The sequence below is a fragment of the Saccostrea echinata genome, unplaced genomic scaffold (genome assembly GCF_033153115.1).
Source record: "Saccostrea echinata isolate AGI-Se365-2 ecotype Australia unplaced genomic scaffold, CSIRO_AGI_Sech_v1 ptg000117l, whole genome shotgun sequence".
Classification (NCBI taxonomy): Eukaryota; Metazoa; Mollusca; class Bivalvia; order Ostreida; family Ostreidae; genus Saccostrea; species Saccostrea echinata.
In genome coordinates, this window is record NW_026889866.1 from 26,272 (window position 1) to 49,798 (window position 23,527).

The window sequence follows — 23,527 nt, forward strand, 5'->3', positions numbered from 1 at the left end:
ATTAAGTACAAAGATAAGTCCTAACAGACATTTCATCCAAATACAATGTTGATATGTGTAATAAGGTCATTATAACGATCACGTCATTTTAACAGAATTTACGAAACGCTGATTTTAAACAAGGTCCTTGAAACCCTGTAACATCAATATAGCTGTCAGTAGCCTATCTCGGTTTTAAAATTGATCGTACTTAGAGAGAGTTCTTATGCATCGAATAAATTGGGAGAAGTAAAATCTATATGCAGACAATAGCAGAACATTCATTAATTCAAAAAAAAAAAAAAAAAAAAAAAAAAAAAAAAAAAGAAAGAAGAGAAAAAAGAAAGGTTTACGATGAAAAAGTTATCTCATTTATCATACAATTTTGTTCTTAGTTTGCTTTTATCGTCTATAATCTGTAAACCTTCCAAATATAAAAGATTTTGCATATGTATATGGGGTGTATTGGTGCAAGTATGATTTTTTTTACAAGAGATTTTTTTAATGTGATCAATCTCCTATGCACAAACAATATTGCGACACAGTTATTTATTAACCCTATAAAATTAAATGTAGAGAAAGAAGAAGATATAAGTGCAAGTAGATTACTTCTCTAAAAATAGCGTAAACAAATTTTTGAATTTTTTACAACGAACGTTTGAGAAAAGAATTCTTTTCTTTTTTGTTCCATTTTCCTCCATATTCTTGCAATCTTTCAACTGAGTTTAGGGTTTTTCAAAATTACGATATATTTTAATAGCGGTAAAGTAAACCTTTATCTCTGAAAACCAAGATCATTTCAAGAAGGATAATGCATCTTCCAAAACTAGCCTCATTTCAACGAAACGTTTGTCCTCTTGAAGTCAAGAATATGGCAGCATTATAAAGAAGTTGGTTTCAAAAGGAATATATATATATATATATATATATATATATATATATATATATATATATATATATATATATATATATATATATATATATATATATATATATATATATATATATATATATATATATATGCATTTAGTAAACTTATTTGCAGAATGCATTTTTGAATGCGTATTTGCATTCAGTAAGCTTTTCTTTCCTGAAATCCAGTGGAAAGATAAAATGATCTAAAACCTGAGGATTTATTGCAGCCTCTGATGTCAGGATATGATTTCAAAATCTTACTGTATTGAGCGTTTAATACAATGAATATGACTGGACGATATAAGAATATAAGGACTTTTCTTTAAATCATTTGGTTAACATGCGCACAGTTGAAAATAAATAGCCTGTCCAGCACTGGAAAGAAAATAAATAACCTGAACTTGACTGCATGGTAGTACAAGTATCTACCCCGAACCCACCCCTTATCCCCACCACTTCTCTCTTCCTCGAAACAGTCGAAAGGGAAAAATTCTTCCTTATTTTATCCTTTATCGCTATTATGACAACTGTCTTATTTGACACTATTTGACACACATATCGCTACAAGAACGAAGAAATCAAAATAAAACGAACTTGTTTACATGACAACCAATTGCTTTGTAACCGCATGTCCTTGCATATTCAAAGTGTTCGATATACAGTTAGGAAACTTACGTCGTAGGTCGTCTCCTGTGTCAAATATATAAAGCTACCTGAATTTATTTCTGTCTAAGATTACGGTATTTATCAATGAACTGCAAACTGCATTCTAATTAATGTACAACCAGTTTTCAGCAGGGTATCTTTCCATTAAGTATACCGGCATATTCAATGATATAAGTATGCCGGCATGAGTAAATAGGTGTGACAGGGACTGGTAACATGATTTAATAAAAAAAATTCATTTTAATTCATATTGTAACGGGGGCAAACATTCGTGCAACTGCATGTCATTAGATGTATACTCAAACTGGCCGCCTTCTATTATCTTTCTACGTATTTATCCGGTCATTTTGCGTGTCGTTACTCACTTGCAAAAAGAAGAGTGCCTTCTTGCTTTAAAGTTGAAAAAAAAAATGGTATTAAAAGATGAAGAAGCCAAATCTAGAAACAATGGAGTGGACTCTGGTTATGAACATTCTTTAGACTCGGATAAATTAATGAATGAATCTAGACTGCAGAAAGGCGATGCCGTAGTTGAGATCAAAGATGAACGACAGAACCAACTTCTGTACAAGGTTTCCGACCATCCCCCGATATACTTAACAATCTTCTGTGGTCTACAGGTATTGTATACGTATTTCAAATTGTAATCAAAATGACAAAATATGAGTTTTGCAGGGTTCTTGCATGTAATAAAATTCCAATAACGGGGCCGATGATTGAATAATTATTCAAATTTAAATCGTTTCGTTAAAATAGAAAAGCAACATTGAAAACTGCATTTGCAACGTAAGCAATGTTAAATAACGTTAAGTGAAATAATCCAAAAAGTATGTTACTACATTTTGTGTTATTACATTCTGCGTTTATATCGACGCAAAATGTAATCAAGCAAAGGTAATAATCTCAGTTTATTACATTTTGCATCTTTTTTACATTTTGCGTTTTAACAATTCTGACGCACATATAACTCAACACGTAAGCCTGATTGTGTTCAGCGGCTGGTGTAATTCCTACATGTAATACGTCCCTTTTAGTCACAATATCCGAAATGTTCAGTCCCGTATTATTGGAATTGAAACATGTTTTAGAAAAAAAAAATAAATACATTGAAATCTGTTTAACCGACATCTGTTAAAACTGTTTCACCGATAATTCCGACCCTTATTCAAATCCCCTACCATTTTCCTGTTTTCTATGTTCTTAATACTGTGACACCCTGTCCAGTGAATGTTGGATAAGGCAGGTTTCACTGTACTATTATCATGATTATCAAAAAAAAAAAATTTAAAATTTTTTCAAGCACACTTTGATTTCCCTGTCTGCAAATATGGCAATTTCACTACTGGTCGCTGATGTGACATGCGCAACTCACCTGGAAGACATTAAAACAACTCTTCTAAGTTCTACACTTCTGATGTCGGGCGTCTGTACATTATTAATGAGTCTCATAGGATCACGGTAATTTTTTTTTTGGCCATGTAACTTTAAAGTGTTAATGTAATATTCATGAATCAATATTTTAATGAATACTTATTTGTTCCTTAGACTTCCTCTATTTCAAGGAGCAGCGGGAGATTTCCTTATTCCTCTGCTGGCTTTGCAAGTACTGGATAAAACGAGATGCAATTTAAATGACGAATTATATTCGGGTAAAATTTTAAGATCTGATCAGAAACTTTTCTTAAGTATTTGTTACTTCTTGTTTTCAACATACATGTATATTCTTTTAAATATGTAACAACTGATAAATTAATTGTCCTGATGTTGTCCCAATACGAAACAGTTCTATATTAAATTCCTTTCTAAAAACTATCAGTTTATTATATATGAAAAAATTCTGTTGATAACCCCCCCCTCCGGGGGGGGGGACTGTTTTATGTAGCATCTTTGATAAATCATACGCATAACAAACACCCTGGCTATGAAAAGTTAACTTTCCTGAAGGAAAGTCATTTTGTTACATTTCTATAGGAAAACATAAACCTAACATATATTTTACAGAACTGAACATGTTCTTTAAAATTCAAAATCTAACTAAAATTTGTATTTTAATTTTTTTTATATATATTTATAAAATTACGTTTTTTCTTGTATAGTTCCGAGTTTGAATAATGGTAAAATCTTGAATTAAGACTTTTGGGATAATTTCAGAATCAAACTCCACAATTGTTAACACTACAATTCCAGCAAACCACAGAGAATACATTTTAAGCAACATCCAAGATGTAAGTATCAATGTATATCATTGATCAGAAGACATTAATCACCGTGATGTCTGTCAGGCATTCCAGATCAAACGGTTTAAAATGAGACAAGTTTTTTTTTTTTCTTTTTTTAAATGATAGTGGATGATTCAAGTAGCTTGAAATATATTACTCCTATTTTTGCAGCAGTACACACGTCGTGTGTATATGATTTTATTTATCATAGTAGTGTAAGTATATATACTATGTATTTAAAATAGAAATACCCAAACTATTGCTGAATTTCAGTTACAAGGAAGCCTCGTGGCCGCTGGAACTTGTCAATTTCTCATTGGAGCAACAGGTCTAGTCAGCCTCCTTCTGAAATTCATAGGACCAATCACTATCGTTCCAACTCTCTTTTTAAGCTGCGTCTTTATCGTCAGAGCATGCGTCAAATTTGCTTCAGTACATTGGGGTGTTGCACTGTTGTAAGTTATCAAGAAAATTACTCTTCATCACAAAATAAATCTTGATTCTTTGAAAATATTCAATCTCTTTAAGCACTTTCCGGGCTATAAATTATTTTTTTATTTCACAAAGTCTATTTTTTCATTATTTGGATGAAACAAAAATGTTTTCTTATGAAGAAATCTTAATAATGAATTGACAGTTTAAAAACACAAGCTACATGTAAGTATTTTATTTCATCTAATAAATGAAACTAATAATCTTTTGTTGTTACTATTTTCAAAACAACTGCAGGTTTTTCTGTATAACACTGTCTTTCTATGACATAGGGTAACTGCGGTCTCCCTGATTTTATCCTTGTATCTCAGCCATCACAAAACACCGATACCAATGTGGACGAGAAAGAAGGGATTTCACATTTTCTGGTTTCCATTGCATCAAGTTTATTCTGTAAGAACCTTTTGTTATTTAGTTTGATTCTTTTTCCTTAAAATATTTTAAAAGTAAACTCTGAAAAAATATCCCACAATATTTGTGAAAATACATAGATTATTCATAAAGTAGTCTTCCAACAGATTCTTTTTGGGATTTTGGTTGGTTGGTTGGTATGTGGCATCATGACAGCGGTGGGAGCTTTTGATCCAGACGATAAACTGGCGAGAACTGATACCGGATTGGAAGCAGTCAGAAAATCTGCGTGGTTCCGCATTCCTTACCCGGGTAAACAGCCGATATTTCCTTTAGTTAGCTTGCGGGTTTTCTTCTGTCGTCAAATATGGATAAACGTTTCAAGCTGCATATTTTGCTTCTGACGTCATTCACGTCACAACAGGGACATCGCGTTTCCTCCTGTTTTTCTTCTGAAAATTACTAAATAATCCAATTGCGTACCATTTAAAGTTATCGCTAGTCTGAATTGTATGTTAATATGTGTTTTATGTGGGAACGTTACAACAATCAAGCACATCACAATATATGATAACAATTAGGAAGAATATGTATATAAAGTGATATCATACTTAGTTTGTGCAAGAACAATCAGCTACAGCAGTTCTAATACTATTAAAATAATTTTAAAAAAAAAATCAATTATTTACCAGAAAAAAGTTAAATCGTATGTGTGCGACTGAGTAATTGGTAATACAGAAAAAAATATTTCTAATGCGTGAAATATTGATATCTCGTAAATCAAAACATTTAACATTTCTATATATTTTCAGCATAATATCACTTCTCTTCTTAAAGGAGGGGATTTCATGCGTTCCTCATAATATTCGTATATTTCGAATCTGAATTTCTTGAGGTTACTACCTTAATTTAAACTAGGAGACTACGTAAGGTATAGGTGTATCACTGTGAATTTCAGAATATTGTCGTCAGCCAACCTACTTCTTTCCAGCTTCTCTTCTCCACCATTGTTTTTTTCTGATAAAGTCAGTAAAATTATATATCATGTTTTAAGTCTGCATAATCAAGAACAGTATTTTGAAAAACACATGGTTGTATTTTAAAGTTTTTTTTTTTTTTCTCGAATCGCCTTAATATGTTTATAGACAAAAACAAGAAAAATGCTTATTTGTTCACCAATTTCAAAGGGGGTTACAACTAAAACATTGCAACCTTTTAATTATATATGCTTAATTTTATATGAGTAAAACATAAGAAAAGATTTAAGGAACATTTATTCATATCCAAGAATATTTTAAAATGTGGTGATGCTATAAAGCCCGATTTCAATGAAAAATACCGTCTACCCCCTTATTTAAAGAGCTGGAATTAGGGGTAATTAACTATTTAAAACTGGAATTAAAATTATCAGTCAAATATCATTGAACTGTTCTTTGCATCCAAGAAAGATTTTACGACCAAATTGCCATAAGTATTAAATTAAATGGGTGTAAAATGTAGGCGGGAATCGAGAGTTACCGTGCGTAGTTCTTGTATCAAATGAATGATGACTTTATTTGTTTCTGGCGAATAGATGTAGTAAAGACAACTACGAAGAGGATTTTTCGGGACAATCTTAACAACAAAGTCTTTTTGGGGGGAAGGGGGGGGGGGGGGACAAAGTGGGCATGCTGATGCCAAAATGTAACAAATGTATTTCAGTTTTTTCACAACCGTCAGATAACCTTAGGTATACAATAATATAATAAGCAAGTGAAAAACTTTATCCTCAACTTACCAATAATGACATCAAAAGCACTTTAAAAATTGAGTCAATCTTCGTTCCTGATGTTTTTCAACTTTTCTAGAAAGCAACAAAACATTTGTTTCTAAAATTTACTATTATTCCTGTATACATTTCTTTTGTCACTACATACAAAACTCATGAAGATAAGGGATACTTACCTGCAGAATTGGAATTAAATTCGCACATATATGTATACAGTTAATTCTCGAAAATCCGCCGCCTTTTACTAATTAGAAAGCATGGTGATGAATTGAATTTCCCCTTTCTGGGGAAACAAGAAATAGAGTTACTGTTCTTGGAAAAAAAACAAAAACATTTAGCGTTTATATTCTTCGTATTATATAAAACACATTTCAAAATTTGTAAATGCTTCAAATAGTTGTTTTGCTTCCAATAATTTCGTTTTAAAACAAAATACACAATAATAAAATAAATCCATGTATTTGAGCTCAGATGCAGGCATGTAAAATTGTGCAAATCTGAACGTCTGGTTTTATAAAAAAAAAATGCCGTGTCGATCGTAATGTATTGCCGATAGTATGCCGATTGTATATAATTCTTATCCACGGATAATATGTATTTCACGCATTGTTCTCTCTGACTTCTAGGCAAATGCATGTAGTATAGAGATTTAATAGTGATAGTGTAGATAAATTGCTGGTTTTCCATCAAACATTTCTTAAAATTAAGAAGAGCATCGCAAAATACAATCATGTCACTTTCGATTTATTGAATATTCCAAATATGAAGAAATCTAAACTTCAATTTGTTCAATTTGACGTTACAGATAAATTTACATTGTAATTTACCTAAATTATGTAATTCAGCAATGAAAAAACAAAGTCGGAATTTTAAAATAACAAAGAAATAATTAATCAATCAATAGTATTTAAATCCCCCCCTCCAAATAAAAAAAAAAACATTTTTGAAATATATTTAAAATAGGAAATTTAAAAGTAGTATTTGAAATTATATTACTTTTTCACCAATGTTGCATTCATACATGCTGTACTACGATGGCAAACTTTATAAGCAATGTCAATGACATGAAATATTGCAAATACTAAATGAACATTATTTCGAATTAATTTCAGGACATGTTTTGATGTGAGTTTTCACGTGTTATAAATACGTAAGCTACTTGCAGTGCAAGAAGTTCACTGCAAAATGTGAATTTCTTTCAAGTTTACATTCTTATCATATGAATTAACAGTTAGCTTAAATTTATTACCCCGTTTACTTATACACGTTTTTCTTTCAAGACAAATGATTTTGACTATTTTATTTTATTATTGTTTCGATTTCATATGATTTATTCATTTTGTTTATAAATGTAGGACAGTTTGGTCCCCTGTCATTCAGCACAAGTGTTTTTGCGGGATTTATGATAGGGACCATAGTATCAATACTCGATTCCATTGGCGATTATTACGCATGCGCAAAAATGTGCAATGTGCCCCCACCCCCTACGCACAGTGTAAACCGTGGGATCCTTATAGAAGGACTATGTAGTCTTATAGCGGGATTCTTGGGATGTGGACATGCCACAACTACCTTTGGAGGAAACATTGGAGCAATAGGAGTAACTAAGGTATGATGAGTTGAATGTGCTTGTAAATTTATTTTTTGTAGAAGCTACAAAAGTCTTCATTGATGTGCTTTTTGTAAGTTTATTTCGGAAAGACGAAAGAAAAAAGAAAATAAATAAATACATGTAAATAAATAATCCAAATACTACGGAGAAAAAGTTATTTATGTGGCGGTCGCCAGATAATTATTTGGCGGTCGTCAGATAAAATATTTTTTCTACCTGGCACCAACCGGCTTCCGTAAAATACCTTTCTCTGACTGGCTTATTAAAAAAATGCTCCAAATCCTAAAATGCTTCAAATGTCTTTTTTATGTTTATTTTTTTTTAATCAAACAGGTGGCTAGTCGAGACGTTTTCGTTACTGTTGGTTTTATATACATTATTTTTGGACTAATTGGAAAAATCTCGGCGATTTTTCTGACCATTCCTTACCCAGTCCTGGGCGGAGCGCTGATTGTGATGTTTGGAATGTTTAATGGTGTCGTCTTGTCTAATCTACAAGTTGTCTCCCTTAGTTCGTCCAGAAATCTTGCCATTATTGGAACTTCCATTTTGTTCGGGCTCATGATTCCTTACTGGTTGGAGACAAATCCCGATGCTATTCAAACAGGTTTATTGCATGACAATAATTTGTTTGTTTGTTTGTTTTTGTTTGTTTGTTTGTTTGTTTGTTTGTTTTTTTTTTTGTTGTTTTTTTTTTGGATAAAACAAATATGATACATGTGTCCTTAGTTCTGAAGATTGCATAAATTTGAAGCGAATAAAATCAATATTTAAAGCTAATTAATGCCAAACAGTTAATGTGCAAATTCTTACTAAAATATAAATTCAATAAAAATCACTTTTTTCTGTACAAAGAATATGAAAATATATTTTTAGGATCCCCGTCAGCTGACAGTGTAATAAGGATGCTTATGGTTAATCCTAATTTATGTGGTGGTATTACAGCTTGTTTTCTGGACAACACAGTCAGAGGTATTGAAGAGCAGTTAGAAAACAAAGCAATATAATTTTAGGGAACTTTAAGTAATAGTTAGATCCTATTAACGTAGAACCTACGTCGTATGACGTCATAGTTAAGTGAACGAATGCAGGACTGCATGTCTCAGCTAAAGAAAATACACAACTGTGATAAATGAATGACATGCAGCTATTTTGAAGGAATGTAAAGTTGCTAGGAAATCTTCAATCGACTTTTAAATAGTACAATATCTTGATGATATATCATCTGAGTTTTAAATCTATTAAAAATTGCGTTTAATGTTTATGATGTCTATTATAAAATGAAATGTATTCATTTTCATAATTAATTCTTAATTATTCATTTGGAATTTTAATTGGTTTGTGTATAATAATAACAATTCGCTAAATATTAATTTTTGAAATAGAAATTTCATTTTTTGATAAATATTCATATTGTAAATCTGAAAGTAACCCTAAAACATTCATTTAATCATGAAATCCTGTGTAAGTGGAAAAAGGTCAACATGACTAATATTGATAAAAAAAAAATCTCTCTCATTAGTTTGAGGGGAAAGGTTTATATCTTAATCATTTTTCGTAATCATTTGGGTATGTTCCTCATCATATTGAAGAATTGAAAACACTGTCACGAAGACTTTTGGTAAATATTTACAAATTTAGGGTTGTAGATGGACTAAAAAATTCTTTTAGAAATATTGAGCGCATTTGCGTATATATGTATTTATTGAAATGTGGATTTAATCTTTTATGTCAATTGAAGAAAAACGAATTTAATTTTTAATAATATTTCTAACTATTCTTCAGTTAATGGAGTCTATAAAGAAATGTGTTTGAAGAAGTATTTTTGGTGATTTTCTATATTCTCCTTATGACCATGTACCCCTAAAAATGGCTGAAAATTATAGTTGCAGTGAATAATAATCATTCTAAATTGCGCCGGCTGTACTATATTTAATATCAAGGAAACATGCCATATGTTTTAACTGATAAATAAGCAAGTGCTAATCTCATTTTGAAAAGTTTGAAAATCCTGTGACAAAGACTTTTCTGATATGAGTTCCACCTTAAGTAATACTTTAGCGACTAAAACGGGACGGAGGAGCTCACTGACCAAGTCCTTCTTAATCGCTAAAATTCTACTAAATTTGATCTAACTTGCTTGGGACATTAAGCACTTTTTTATTTGGCGGATCCAAAGTTCTGCGCCAATCAAATTGTTTTTCGTGTTTTTGTTTAACAAAGCTGTCAAGTGAAAATTTGACGTCATTGTATATAAACTTAGGAAAAAACATAACAATTATGTGCATCACCTGATAGAATATTTAGGGATTGCTGATTTGATAAAAAAAAAAAAAGAGGTGGGTTATGATTTAATGAATCTAACGTCTATTATATCTTTGATTTGTATTGAGTTTATAGTATATAATCTCTTTGTAAACATATTTAGTTCAGAAATTATATTACTTCCCATTGCTAAATATTTCCTTGTCATATACTTAGGTACTTTGAAGGAAAGAGGAATTGAAGCTTGGCAGAGAATGATTGGTGAGAAGGCTGACGATGGAGAAGAATTTGATGATGACATCACAATATACGACATTCCTCTACCCAAAAAATTGAAAGAATCAAAGCTTTTCAGACGTTTGCCTTTTATCCCCTCTCAATGAAAGTTATAGATCCCAAGTTACATAATTGTACAGTGTTTAAAACTTGTATTTGGGATGCAGCAAAATCTTCGACGTGTTTGCTACAAATGTAACCATATAAAATAATGTGATGAATCCTTATTATTAAAATAAATCTGATATATAAAAACTTGAATAAAAGTGAATAAAATAAAATAGATAGCTTTGTTCAGTATCATTATGAATGAACATCAAGTGTTAGTTTAATAAGTAAAACAAAATGAGCCAGTAGCTTCTGAGTTTTCTTTTTCTTTATACGGTTAATACGGTTGTTCTAAATTATTAAAGGAATGTCAATCCGAAATGGGTAGATAAAGTTATACCCAAATTTATTTGACCCTCTTATATATAAATCACAAACAGAGAATCTTTGATCTGAGTAAATTCGAATATGCGTGCCAAATCTGAAAAGTTGACCCACTACTGATCTCGAGTTTAAGCCAAATATTAAATTTTTCGAGATGAAAGAACAAACTAAACAAAGGCATTTGACCCCCTCCCAAAAATCGATCTTAGGAGGCATAAAAATTGAGATCTTTTAAACAAAACAAAAAATGAAGCAAGAACTCAGTACTACAGTGAAAGTACATTTTATCACTGGTACAAGCACAAGCCCATAGAAAGCAAATTCAGGGGGGGGGGGGGGCACAGCTATACATATTTAGTTTGGGGGGCACTGCCAACTAACAAAACAAAATAAAGGAAGTCATCAGACGTTTTGACCAAAACAAAATAAAAGGTCAGCAGACGTTTTTCTTGAGGGGGCACAAGCATATAGTACATGTAGCTATGTTTTCTATAGTAATCTACATGTATATATCGGCAAAAATTATTTGAGGGAGTACCCCCCCCCCCCCCCGGTTCATACGGTCATGCAAGCAGGAATTTCAATTCTTTAATGATCTGTTTTACTCAGTTGTTAAGGGTTCATGGGCAAAACTTACAGTCAGAAGTTTTCAACGTTAACATTCAATCCTTGTAACTATGTGCACCACTTATGCAATGTTCTTCTTTTTGATGAGAAATCAGTTGTTTTTTTTTTCGACAATCAAAATTACGTACGTTCCTAACGTAATAAAGTATTTAAGATGAAACTATACTCCGCATTTACTTTGAAAAGGTGTATACTGTATCAAAATACGGTACATTTCAGCTCTATATATTTTCTGCTGGTAATTCTAATTTTAGGAAAAAAAATATAACAGGTTAAAATACACTTAAAATCCGAATAAAACTATATTGAACTGTTTACTAAGATCCACAGCATAAACTTTCAAACACTTTTTTGTGATATATACAAGAATGCACCAGCTTTATGTAGCCGTAGATTGTGCCTTTATGATTTCATAAAACATAGATACATAATTGTGTTAAATATAACCCACACCAACCTTTCTAACTTCTTCATGTGTCTTTAATTATGAGTTCCACTTACCCACGATTTTATTCAGTACTTTGTGTACGATCAGGCCTAGGTTTATAGGAAAAAGTAAAAATGAATAAAAAAAAAAAAGAGTTGATGTTCAAAATATTGATATGAGTGAGAGAATTCCAGATTTTTTTATTTATTGCAGCGGGCGGATTTATTGAATCACCAGTAGTAATTATTATTAGACAGAACCATCCATCACCTATCAAAAAAAAATAAATGTGCACTTTAAAAAGAAATCATTTATAATCAGAGAAAATCAAATACGTAACATTATTCATACATTTCCTTGCGTAGTTTCCTTAATCAGATTCAGGGGGAAAGAATATACGATTATATATGATGCTTTCGAAACTGTAAATTACTAATCTCCGAGAACAAGATATAATTTAAACATCTACAACCCCCCCCCCCCCCCCGAATATTTCACGATTCATATCTTTTGTTAGATTAACATAAAAATTTCAGTGTATCTTGATCTCAACGTACATGTTACTTTTCCCCTAAAATATCTTTGAAGTATTCACGAGTACTATTCATTTATTTAATTATCAGGACAAAAGGAAAGTCCAGCAGGTAAAAAAGGCCATGTTCGCCGTATACAAGCTGATGACTGTAGTTAATATTACGGTCATCAAAAAAAAAAAAAAAAGTCGGCCGACTTGACGCAAAGAATTTTTTACTTACGGTTTCAGACTTTGTCAAATTTTCTTTGCTGATAAAGAAAAAAGCATGATAGCATTGTGGTCCCTATGTCAGTCGTAGTTATTTACCAGACAAATTAAAGAAATTAAAGAAAATAAAAAGATAAATCGTCTTGAAAGTTTTGCAGTACGTTGGCCGTAACTTACACGAATTACATTTCGATGAGGACCGTAAATTACTGAATAGGTGATCGTAACCTATATACAGAATTAGGCTTTTGAGACAAATTTTCTAGTAAACATTCAAATCTTAATCTCTAAATAATTTTAGTTGCAGGTAACGAAATGCTTGATACGGACGCCTATTTAGGACCTGCCAAAAATATATCTGAATTCGATGTAACGATGTAACGAAATGTCGAATTTAATCGATTTTAATTTGTTGTGATTTCAGAATTCATTTAAACGGATTTAATTCCTTGTAACAAATTATTTTTTTTATTCGTTATAACGTACAGGATGTCCCAAAATATATGATACCGTTTGAAATGCATGCCATGCACAAACACTTCCCTAGGCCAATTTCTTTGATATATGTCTCTAAAAATATTTGAATAAGTATAATTTTTTAGCAACAAAATATTCCAAAAAAATTCTCACACTTACGAAACTGCAACGTAACAAATGTACATCAAACTTTTGCAAAAAACTGCAATTTCTATCAAAATGGATTATCAAAAGAGCTACCTACCCTCATTATGAAACTGTAATTATTAATCCTAATCTTAGGTTACTGCTGCTAAACCCAAACCAGAATCCTTAACATATATATAAGGTTTATCTTTGATGAAAATCAAGAAGTTACTACCGAGACAGGCACTGTCGTCTCAAGTTAAGGAAATCTGTGCAATGTCTAGACATTATCATTACACAGAACGTCATTTAGAGGGCATCATTTAAAAACCATAGCATTTTTCAAAGTGAACTCATTTTGTTGTTTTCTTTTTAATGACTGTCAAATTATGTGAATAAAATTGGACAGCATATGCAATGTTTATAATGCATTTGTTATAATTCAGTATTAATTACATTAGGTTTTAAGGAATCTTGAAATGGTATCATATATTCTGGGACACCCTGTATTTTGATTTAATTAGTTTCACTTTCCTTCGTGTTGAGAGTAAAGCACGTATTTATAACTCAGGCCCGTACTAACGATTTTCAAAGTAAGGGTATGTGGTGGGGTGGGTGGGGGGGGGGGGAGTTACAAAAATATTTGACAAAGTTACTATATACATGTAATAAAAACAACAACAACAAAAATGAAAACTGAGCAGACTCGAAAATCCCATTTTCGGAAGCCTTTTACTTTTAGACCAAATTTTCTTTTTAATATAATTTCATGGGAGATTTCTACCATACTGCAAAATAATATGAGGGAGGAGGCCAAATCACCTTCTATAGTGAAAATTTCTATACGAAATGTACAGCTATAGACTGTCCTTAAATAAAAAGGTGGGTAGGGGGCTTTACTATGGGCCTGTAGATAATATGTTCTATCCCAGAATTATATTTTGGTGAGATCAAGGATTTTGAAATGGTTAAAGGGGGGGGGGGGGCAAGAAGTTGATTAAATGCAGACATGGCGCATGAATGATAACGCATACCAAACAATTTTATACTTTATAGAGGTTTTCATTTCGAGTATAAACTTGATTCTGTTGCATTTATGTACTTATGCACATACCATCAAGCTATAAAAAATCGAAAGAAATCGTTCGTGCCATTGCATATCTTTAAAATACAATAATATGGAAAATATCTGAATGTTGATTTGGTGTCAATATCAGAACGTAAGGAAATTCCGTTGTTCGTTTGAAATTATTTTCGAAAGAGTTTTGTTGCATTTTAAAAAAAATATTTACAAAAAAGGATGGGATTGAAAGATGACACTAACAAAAACTCGACAATGGCTGACGATGATAAGAATGACGCACATTCATTAGAATCGGACAAATCAATGAATCAGGCAGGACTGGGGGAAGTAGATGCTGTTGTAGAGATCAAAGATGAACGACAAAACCAACTTCTGTACAAAGTGGCCGACCACCCTCCAGTATACCTGACAATATTCTGTGGTCTACAGGTATTGCATGCTTACTTGTTTGTAAAATTACAAAATTAGCACAAATGAAACTAGAAGTTCAAAAAATGTCTGGAAATGTGGCCAAATGGCAGAGGTCTGCCATTAAGTCATCTTTATGAAGACTTTGTCATCTTTCAGTTAACTGAATGGCACACTTTTTTTTGCTTTATATAGTGTAAGAGAAAACACAGACCTAGCTGCAGAACTGTAGCGTTATGGTTTTATATATTACCGGTAGTCTTTGATAGTTATAGTCAAAGACTAATATATAAAACCGTAAAGCTACAGTTCTGCAGCTAACACAGACCTTGAAACGTTCAACTACATTAAACTAATCTTAGCGTTTTTTCTTAAGTACCACACCTAATTAAAACAAGATGTGCTTGTGAAACATTGATGCCCTCGTATGGCAGCTTATGACGAAGGTTAAAGTTTCTCAATGCAAGTCAAACTCCAAAGTTAAATGATCAAAGATGTTGTCGCCCAAAGAAAGGACTTGTTTCAATGGATATTCCTGGTAAAAATGAAAGCAAAAGAACCAACCATTCAAAAGTTATAGTCAAGGTTAATGTTTCCTAAAAGTGGGTCAAACACCAAGGCCAAGTGATCAAAGGGTCAAAATTAATGGTACGCAGGGGGAGACCTTGTCATAGGAAATACACATGCAAAATAATAAAAGCCCTAGCACCGACTGTTCAAAAGTTATGGCAAAGTTTTTCAAAAATAGGTCAAACTACAAGGTCAAAAGGTCAAAATTGTTGGTTTCCAAAAGGAAGGTCTTGCAACAAGGAATATAACTGTGAAATTCGAACGCCCTTGTTCTAACAGTTCAAACGTTATGGCCAAGGTTAAGGTTTTTTTTTAAAGTGGGCCAAACTCTAAGGTCAAGGTCAAAACGTCAAAAATATTTAAACCCATGGGGACGTTTTTCCCGACGAATACACATATGAAATATGAAAGCCAAAGCACTAACTGTTCTTGCAATTTGACATTTAAGAGTCATTTCGCGATATTAAGTACGGGAAAATATCATTCATTTTAAAATCCCATACATATGCTAAGAGTTCAATTTACTTCAATATAAAATCAATATTTATCCAATTTTAGACCGTCCTAAAAAGAAATCAGGTCAATCAGATGTAATTTTTTTTGTTCAGAGACTAGGCAGATAAAGGATGTGTGCTGTTGCATATGATAAAAAAGCTGCAAAACGCTAACATTTTGTTATTAGATACTTGTCAAATGTACTTGAATTTATAAGGAATATGCATTATTAGTTAGTTGGAAAGATCATGTTGCAATCATTTCTACTTTCTACTTTTACTTATTAAAACCAATAAGACTGCATCTTCACAATGCAAAGATATTGTGATATCGTTCTTCCACGCAAACTCTTGAAAAAAGTCGCTATTTAAAATTCGAAAGCTCCTATTTCATTTGTTCCCGGTCTAGTAGTAGAACCAATCAGAAAAGAACCTTTATTGTAGGTAAGTTTCGAAACATACATGTATATGACTTGCCTTTAAAATGGAAAGGGTCAATATTGCGGGATTTGTTACTAGTTATCTTAAATAAAATATCGGGCATTTTTTTAAGATTCTCCTCCATACATTGAACCACTTGAAAACGACGGATTTGAAAGATATATTCTGATTGGTTGGTTTATAATTAACCTTAAGTCATGTGAAACCATATGCCCGACTTTTAAAGTGACTCTTGTCAAGGGTTTGTGAAGAAGATAAATACTACAAAACTTTGACATCGTGAAGATGATAAGACTGTAAATTCCAACATGTTTACATGTAATATTTTATTATTAATCCTTTTTTGCATTTAAATATGCATGTAATATATATTTAATAAAATTCATTCAATTTTGTACAAGCACACTTTAATTTCTCTGTCTGGAAATATGGCAATTTCCCTTCTGGTTGCTGATGTGACGTGTGCAACTCACCTGGAAGACATTAAAACAACACTTCTTAGTTCTACACTTCTGATGTCAGGGGTTGTTACAGTGTTTATGACTCTAATCGGTTCAAGGTAACAGCTTTTACTCCGCAACATCAAAAACTTAAATGAGCAAGAATTTTTCATGGCAATGTTTAACACATTTATGCATGGCAATATCACTTCTATGGATAACATACTCGTATTTATTTTTTTTTTCACTGTAGACTTCCATTATTCCAAGGAGCAGCAAGTGACTACCTAATTCCCCTACTAGCTCTGCAGGTTCTGGATAAGACGAGATGTGATTTTACAGACAACATAAACTCTGGTAGACTTTAGAGCTTATAATTAAGAGTAATGCATTAATTTTAGATCAAATATGTCTTCAACACAAAAAGGCGAATTGGTTTTTACTAGATCAGTGATCGAACCTCCATATCTGCAGTATGTATATGAAATAGACAGGGAACCTATAGTTGACAACTTTAGCTAGCATTTTCATAAGCTACGGAAGAATAAAATTGAAAAAAAATCCTAAAATGCTCGATAGCTACATGTATATACAGTGACCAGAGTGTCATGTTTTATATAAAGGCTTACCCCCTTGCACACACAGAAAGGAAAACATAAGGTTGTTACCTTGTATCAATTTTGCTCGATTCTTGTTATGAATGTTTAAAATTGAGAGGAAAAAATTCATCACACCCAGTCATTTTAATTATATGCATATATATATATATATATATATATATATATATATATATATATATATATATATATATATATATATATATATATATATATATATATATATATATATGCTTAAAACATCAATTTCAAATTCTTCTTTTACATTAACAGTAAGTTGATTTGACGCTTTCTACTTCGCCCTGAATCTAAAACATAATTTTGATCATTCCAGATTCCAATTCCACAACTGCAAACACATCTGTCATAATAGACCATAGAGAATACATACTGAACAATATCCGAGAGGTTAGTGATCTATTAATTAATTATTAATAACAATTAATATTAATCTTCTTCGGTTTCGTACACATGTTAACATTTTATATTCTGTACAGATTAATAACAATTTCATATTTCGGAAAACAATCAATTAATCCTCTCAATTTCCTCACGGTTTATCATTGTGGGCATGCGCATCAATTTATCATTGTGGGCATGCGCATCAATTGAGTTTGAGTGTTTCTGTACATTATTTCGTCCTTTAGTTACAGGGAAGCCTTGTGGCTGCTGGAACATTTCAATTTCTAATTGGAGCTACAGGTCTAGTCAGCCTCCTGCTAAAATTCATAGGACCAATCACCATTGTCCCCACTCTCTTTTTGAGTTGCATTTTCATCGTCAGAGCATGCGTCAAATTTGCTTCCGTTCACTGGGGTGTTGCACTGCTGTGAGTAACAAAGTCAATTATTTAAGAAATAAACAACGTTATTCAGTGAACATAGCGTTATGAATTGCTCAGCTGGCATATTCCATGATGCGCGCTAGCACAGCATGGAAAATATGCCAGCAGAACTATTGCTATTCATAATGCCATATTCACTGAATAATCGTTGTTTATTACTTATATTTGCATTTTGTGATGTTGTCAAGAGTATCAGAGGAAATTCTGGCTTACATAAGGGTACGGTTGCTTGTCTCCAGTAAAGAAAAAAAAAAAAAACATGACAATAAAATGAGTAGACCTGATTAATCAACCCTATCTCAATAAATTACAAATAATATGTATAGTATTTGCTTCTCAACTACAGTTATCTGGATACACACCGCGTCGTCTTCAAATTCTCGTATTTTTTTAATGCAGTTGTGACGTCATCGAAACCCTCTGAGATAAATTAACAATTTAACAGTATAATGAAAAAAGAGAATGTTTTACATTGATTTTAACTAAAGAATGTTTTTTACTACATTTTTTTAAATTCTTAAAATTCATTTTATGAGCTGAAATTGTTCTTAAAGAAAGATTTAGTATTACAGAAATTCTGTTTCATTTGAACGTGAAACACCCTAGCGTGAAGAGTTATCGTTCTTTGCAAAATATGCGTATATATGAACAGAAAAAAATAAAGATACAGCAGTTCTATTCAATTTGTAATAAGTTTTATTATACAATTAAATACATTGACCAAAAAGTTTTTTTTAAGATATAAATCAGCAATTTTAATCATTTTGATTTTTTTTCCCTGAGAATATTATTAAAAACTAATATTCATTCCTTTTGCAGAACATTTGGTATATATACTCCTGAACGCGTTATATAAGTGTATTAGCTTGTATACTGTGCGAGTGTGAGAAACGGAATTGCACTTATCGAAGAACAAGTTGCGTCTACAGTCCTATAAACGCAACTGTTAGTGCAGGTTCATAGTGGGAGGAAACAGAGAGAATGCAAATAATAATGCTTGTTAGATGATGAAAGAATCATATTCAATTTCTTCTTCATCGCCCCGACTTCCAGCATTTCCCCCATTTCTGTAATCTGTGTGATATTTGATCTCGGTACATATTCTGAGGCCCGGGTTCGATTCTCACTCGCCGTGCCGCGTCAAACCTAAGACGTAAACATAGGTAGTGACTGTTCCTTCCCCAAGCATCCGGTATACAAGTGAAAGTCAGGGGTCTTTCAAATAAGATCTTAAAATCCGAGGTTCCGTGTCAAGGTAGTCGTTGGCACGATAAAGAACCCTCACTGCTCAATGGCGCCGAGTGCTGAGTGTAGGTCTAAATCTGAAGCCCTTTACCGGTAATGACGTCTCTATATGAATGAAGAATTCTCGAATGGGACGTAAAGCAAAATAAAATCAATCAGTCAATCAGCACATATTCTGGACTCAGTAGTATGATGCATCTCTTTTGAATTATCTTTTGGACTAATTAAGAATCTTATGCTATTTATTTTTTTACAATTCATCTCTCAAAGACTGGTGTTGATGACGATTATCTTTTCTTTGAATAATTCTATATTGTGTATTTTTATAATATAGAAACATGTGTCTTTTGGGAATAGGGTTACAGCAGTGTCCCTGATTTTGTCGTTGTATCTTAGTCATCATAACACACCTATACCAATGTGGACGAGAAAGAAGGGATTTCACATTCTCTGGTTTCCATTGCACCAAGTTTATTCGGTAAGAAATCTCTGAAGTGACGCTTGATTCTATCATTCAGTAAAGGTTATCAGTTTTCTTGTTTGGAACAAATTCATCATGCTTACTCATTTGAAAAAAAAAAGATGATTCAGCAAATCATTTCTGGTTTGACAGATTCTAATAGGAATTTTGATTGGTTGGTTGGTATGCGGCGTCATGACAATAGCAGGAGCTTTTGATCCGGACGATAAGCTGGCCAGGACTGATACCGGATTAAACGCCATTAGAGAGGCTGCTTGGTTTCGCATACCTTATCCAGGTAGTATATAAATAACTTCTTAGTTGTAAAATTGGGAAAAATATTATAACTTTTATGACAAGACATCTACTTGCCTTATTATCGTGGTCTAGTACACATGTTTTATATATGTTATATTTGATTTCGACAAATCCTTACTATTGAAACCCACAGATGTTGATGGTTTCAATTAATATAACTAACATTCATATATTTTTTAAATCTTTTTTTGATATAGGACAGTTTGGTCCCATTTCATTTAGCACAAGTGTTTTTACTGGATTCCTAATAGGAACCATTACATCAACTCTCGACTCTATCGGTGACTACTACGCATGCGCAAAAATGAGTAATGTTCCACCTCCACCTTCACACAGCGTAAATCGTGGAATCGCTATGGAAGGGTTTTTTAGTCTCATAGCAGGCTTTATGGGATGTGGACACGCCACAACCACATATGGCGGAAACATTGGAGCAATAGGAGTGACTAAAGTATATAGTTAAAAGGGTATTGCCTTTGTAACGATCACTTATAACATATTGATATTCCAATAGTAGAGAAACTAAAGTACCAACTACCCACTCATGTGCAAAAAACCTCAGAGTCTTTCTGCATCTTAATAAACTCAGCTTGACACAATGCTTCCACTGAGAGTAAATTTTAAATTAAGTTTTGTTGCTTTGTCATTTATAGTTTTGCTTTTTATCATTTTTTTTTTGAAAAATCTTATTGGAATGGGCAGCATATAAATATCGTCCTCTCTCTTTGACTTTATTTAACCTCTCTCTTTGACTTTATTTAACAGGTTGCCAGTCGAGACGTTTTCCTTGCTGTTGGTGTTATTTATGTTTTATTCGGAATTATAGGAAAAGTTTCTGCAGTTTTTCTATCCATTCCTTACCCAGTCTTAGGCGGAGCGCTGATTGTGATGTTTGGCATGTTTAATGGCGTCGTTCTCTCCAATTTATCAGTTGTCTCCCTTAGTTCGTCCAGAAATCTTGCGATCATTGGAACCTCCATTTTGTTCGGGCTCATGATCCCATACTGGTTGGAGTTAAACCCCGATGCTATTCAAACAGGTTCTGCAGCTTAACATTTTACTGCCTGCTTAAATTTTGTATTACATGTAGTTTGTGAGTGGAACATGTGTTTTATTTTTTTATTTATTTTTTTTGTTTTTGTTTTTTTTTTCAAGGCGAGGCTTTGTTAAAACGTCATGTATGCAAGACATAAAGCCAATTTTTGTATTAACCAATAAAATTTATCAAAATGATAAAATGTATCCGAATAATAAAATTTATCCAAATACATATGAAAATCAATTACATGATTGCTGTGTAGATAATTGGATGCTGTATTTGTAGGATCCCCGTCACGTGACAGCGTGATAAAAATGCTTATGGTTAATCCTAATTCATGCGGGGGTCTTATGGCTTGTTTTCTGGACAACACAGTCAAAGGTAGGGAAAGAATGACACCCATGAACTCCCCTCAGCGGAGGTTGACAATGGTTTTCCTTGGGGTGTCAATTTCAACTGTTACCCTCAAAAAACGTGCACTATTTATTTTATTATACTGAATGTCTTATTGATTTCGAATGTTATAAAAAAAAATTCGGAGATCGTCGTTAAGTTCACGCTTAGAAAGCTTTCAAACTCCCCGCTTCTATTTATCTCAGTAAGAAAGATTTGGAAAAGATTTACCAACCTCTTTATTGTTTGTTTGCTACTCAAAATGTCCTTTTATTTAAATTATCATCTAAAGTTTGCACTCGCAAAGATGTTTCGTCTGTCGTTTGTTGTTTTCAAGTAAGCTACATCGGACGCAAGCTTTTATTGACGTCGTTTATTCCGTTTCTTTCAAACGTTCAACTGACGTTTTGAGAACTCTACGGTGAACCGTACGCGCATGATTTGAACGCATGTAACATTTTCGTAATGTTACCCGTTGTCTAGTGTGCTGCTAACGCTGAGGGTAACATTATGGATTGTTAAATGCGTCTAAACCAATCAGATTTTAGTATTTAACGTGAAAGTATAATAAATAAGTTATTTTATTTTCCTTCGCAACAAAGTTTGAGGGGAGGATACATTTACGCGCTTGTGAGTGTTTGAGTGGATGGATGAGTAAGTGCATGCGTAAGTCAAATTTACATCGGGATCGATGTGTTCTTTGAAAGGGGATGCTCCGCTTTAAGCGGTACCATGATTATTTTACTAGATAAAGTACTTTTCAATGACGTAATACGTAACCTTATTTCTGTTTATCCATCAACTTATTATTTTTGACATTATTTATATTTCATATATTTTACGCTTAGGTACTTTAAAAGAAAGAGGAATAGAAGCTTGGCAACAGATGATTGGAGAAAAGGCTGACGACGGAGAAGAATTTGATTACGACATTACGATATACGATATCCCCCTTTCGCAAAAAATGAAAGAATCAAAGTTACTTAGACGGTTGCCTTTCATCCCTCCACAATATAACTAAAACACCCTTGTCATACCCTTTAAAGTTTTGCAATATTTAGATAAATGACGTTTGCAATATCTATGCAGACTAATTTATTAATTATTCTTGTAGTAAATGGTTTAAACTTAATTCAACATTTTCTTTTAATTCTCGGAAACAAATAGCGGCACAATGAGGATATCTTTAAAACTTATAATATTTCATAGTTATAGAGACTACTTTTGCTCCTGATAAAATGATGATTGTGCTTTGGTGTGAAATGGAAATCGAATATACACAAATAGACAGATGATGTATTTTCTGTCCAGAAAAATCAGAGATACAACATACATGTATCTCTGAAATATCTAAGCTCGCGGACCATCTATCTAATCAAATATTTATGCAGAATTTATCAAATCAATAAAGAATTCCATCAGCAAATCTAGTCATTTAAAAACTGACTGTGTTTAATTTTCACTTATCTGGACAGTTTGGTATGATGCATGAAAAACGGTAGAGAGACAGATTTAATTAATCCTTTATCTTCAAAAAATGCCCAGCCAATCTGTCCTTTGTGTTTAACAAATTCATATAATTATCCACTAGCAACGTTGTTGGAGGTGAAATAGTAACCCCTTTATGTGTATGTGTATGTATTACATGTAGTTTGTCCTTGAGCGAAACGGAAGTGACGTAATATGCATCGGGATCGATGTCTAATGCCATCTTAATTTATTATAGATCTTTGCAGGGAAAAAAATATCAGTAGTTTTGCTAACCTGTTTAACAGTGATAATAAATTTACCTTAATTGGC

General features: G+C 32.5%; 2 protein-coding genes across 2 annotated transcripts; both read left to right on the forward strand.

Moving 5' to 3' along the window:
* The first annotated feature begins 1,932 nt into the window (after positions 1 to 1,932).
* On the forward strand, positions 1,933 to 10,899 carry LOC133177290 (solute carrier family 23 member 2-like). Its single transcript, XM_061312352.1, has 11 exons — positions 1,933 to 2,180; positions 2,861 to 3,018; positions 3,106 to 3,209; positions 3,712 to 3,785; positions 4,053 to 4,234; positions 4,544 to 4,664; positions 4,790 to 4,934; positions 7,746 to 7,999; positions 8,336 to 8,609; positions 8,879 to 8,974; positions 10,484 to 10,899. Exons 1-11 carry the CDS (start codon positions 1,971 to 1,973, stop codon positions 10,648 to 10,650), a joined length of 1,785 nt encoding a protein of 594 aa, XP_061168336.1. The 5' UTR covers positions 1,933 to 1,970; the 3' UTR covers positions 10,651 to 10,899.
* Positions 10,900 to 14,621: 3,722 nt separating this feature from the next.
* LOC133177289 (solute carrier family 23 member 2-like) lies at positions 14,622 to 23,153 on the forward strand. The gene is made up of 11 exons (XM_061312351.1): positions 14,622 to 14,887; positions 16,773 to 16,930; positions 17,065 to 17,168; positions 17,763 to 17,836; positions 18,076 to 18,257; positions 19,875 to 19,995; positions 20,131 to 20,275; positions 20,493 to 20,746; positions 21,061 to 21,334; positions 21,620 to 21,715; positions 22,576 to 23,153. Exons 1-11 carry the CDS (start codon positions 14,675 to 14,677, stop codon positions 22,746 to 22,748), a joined length of 1,794 nt encoding a protein of 597 aa, XP_061168335.1. The 5' UTR covers positions 14,622 to 14,674; the 3' UTR covers positions 22,749 to 23,153.
* The last annotated feature ends 374 nt before the right edge of the window (positions 23,154 to 23,527 follow it).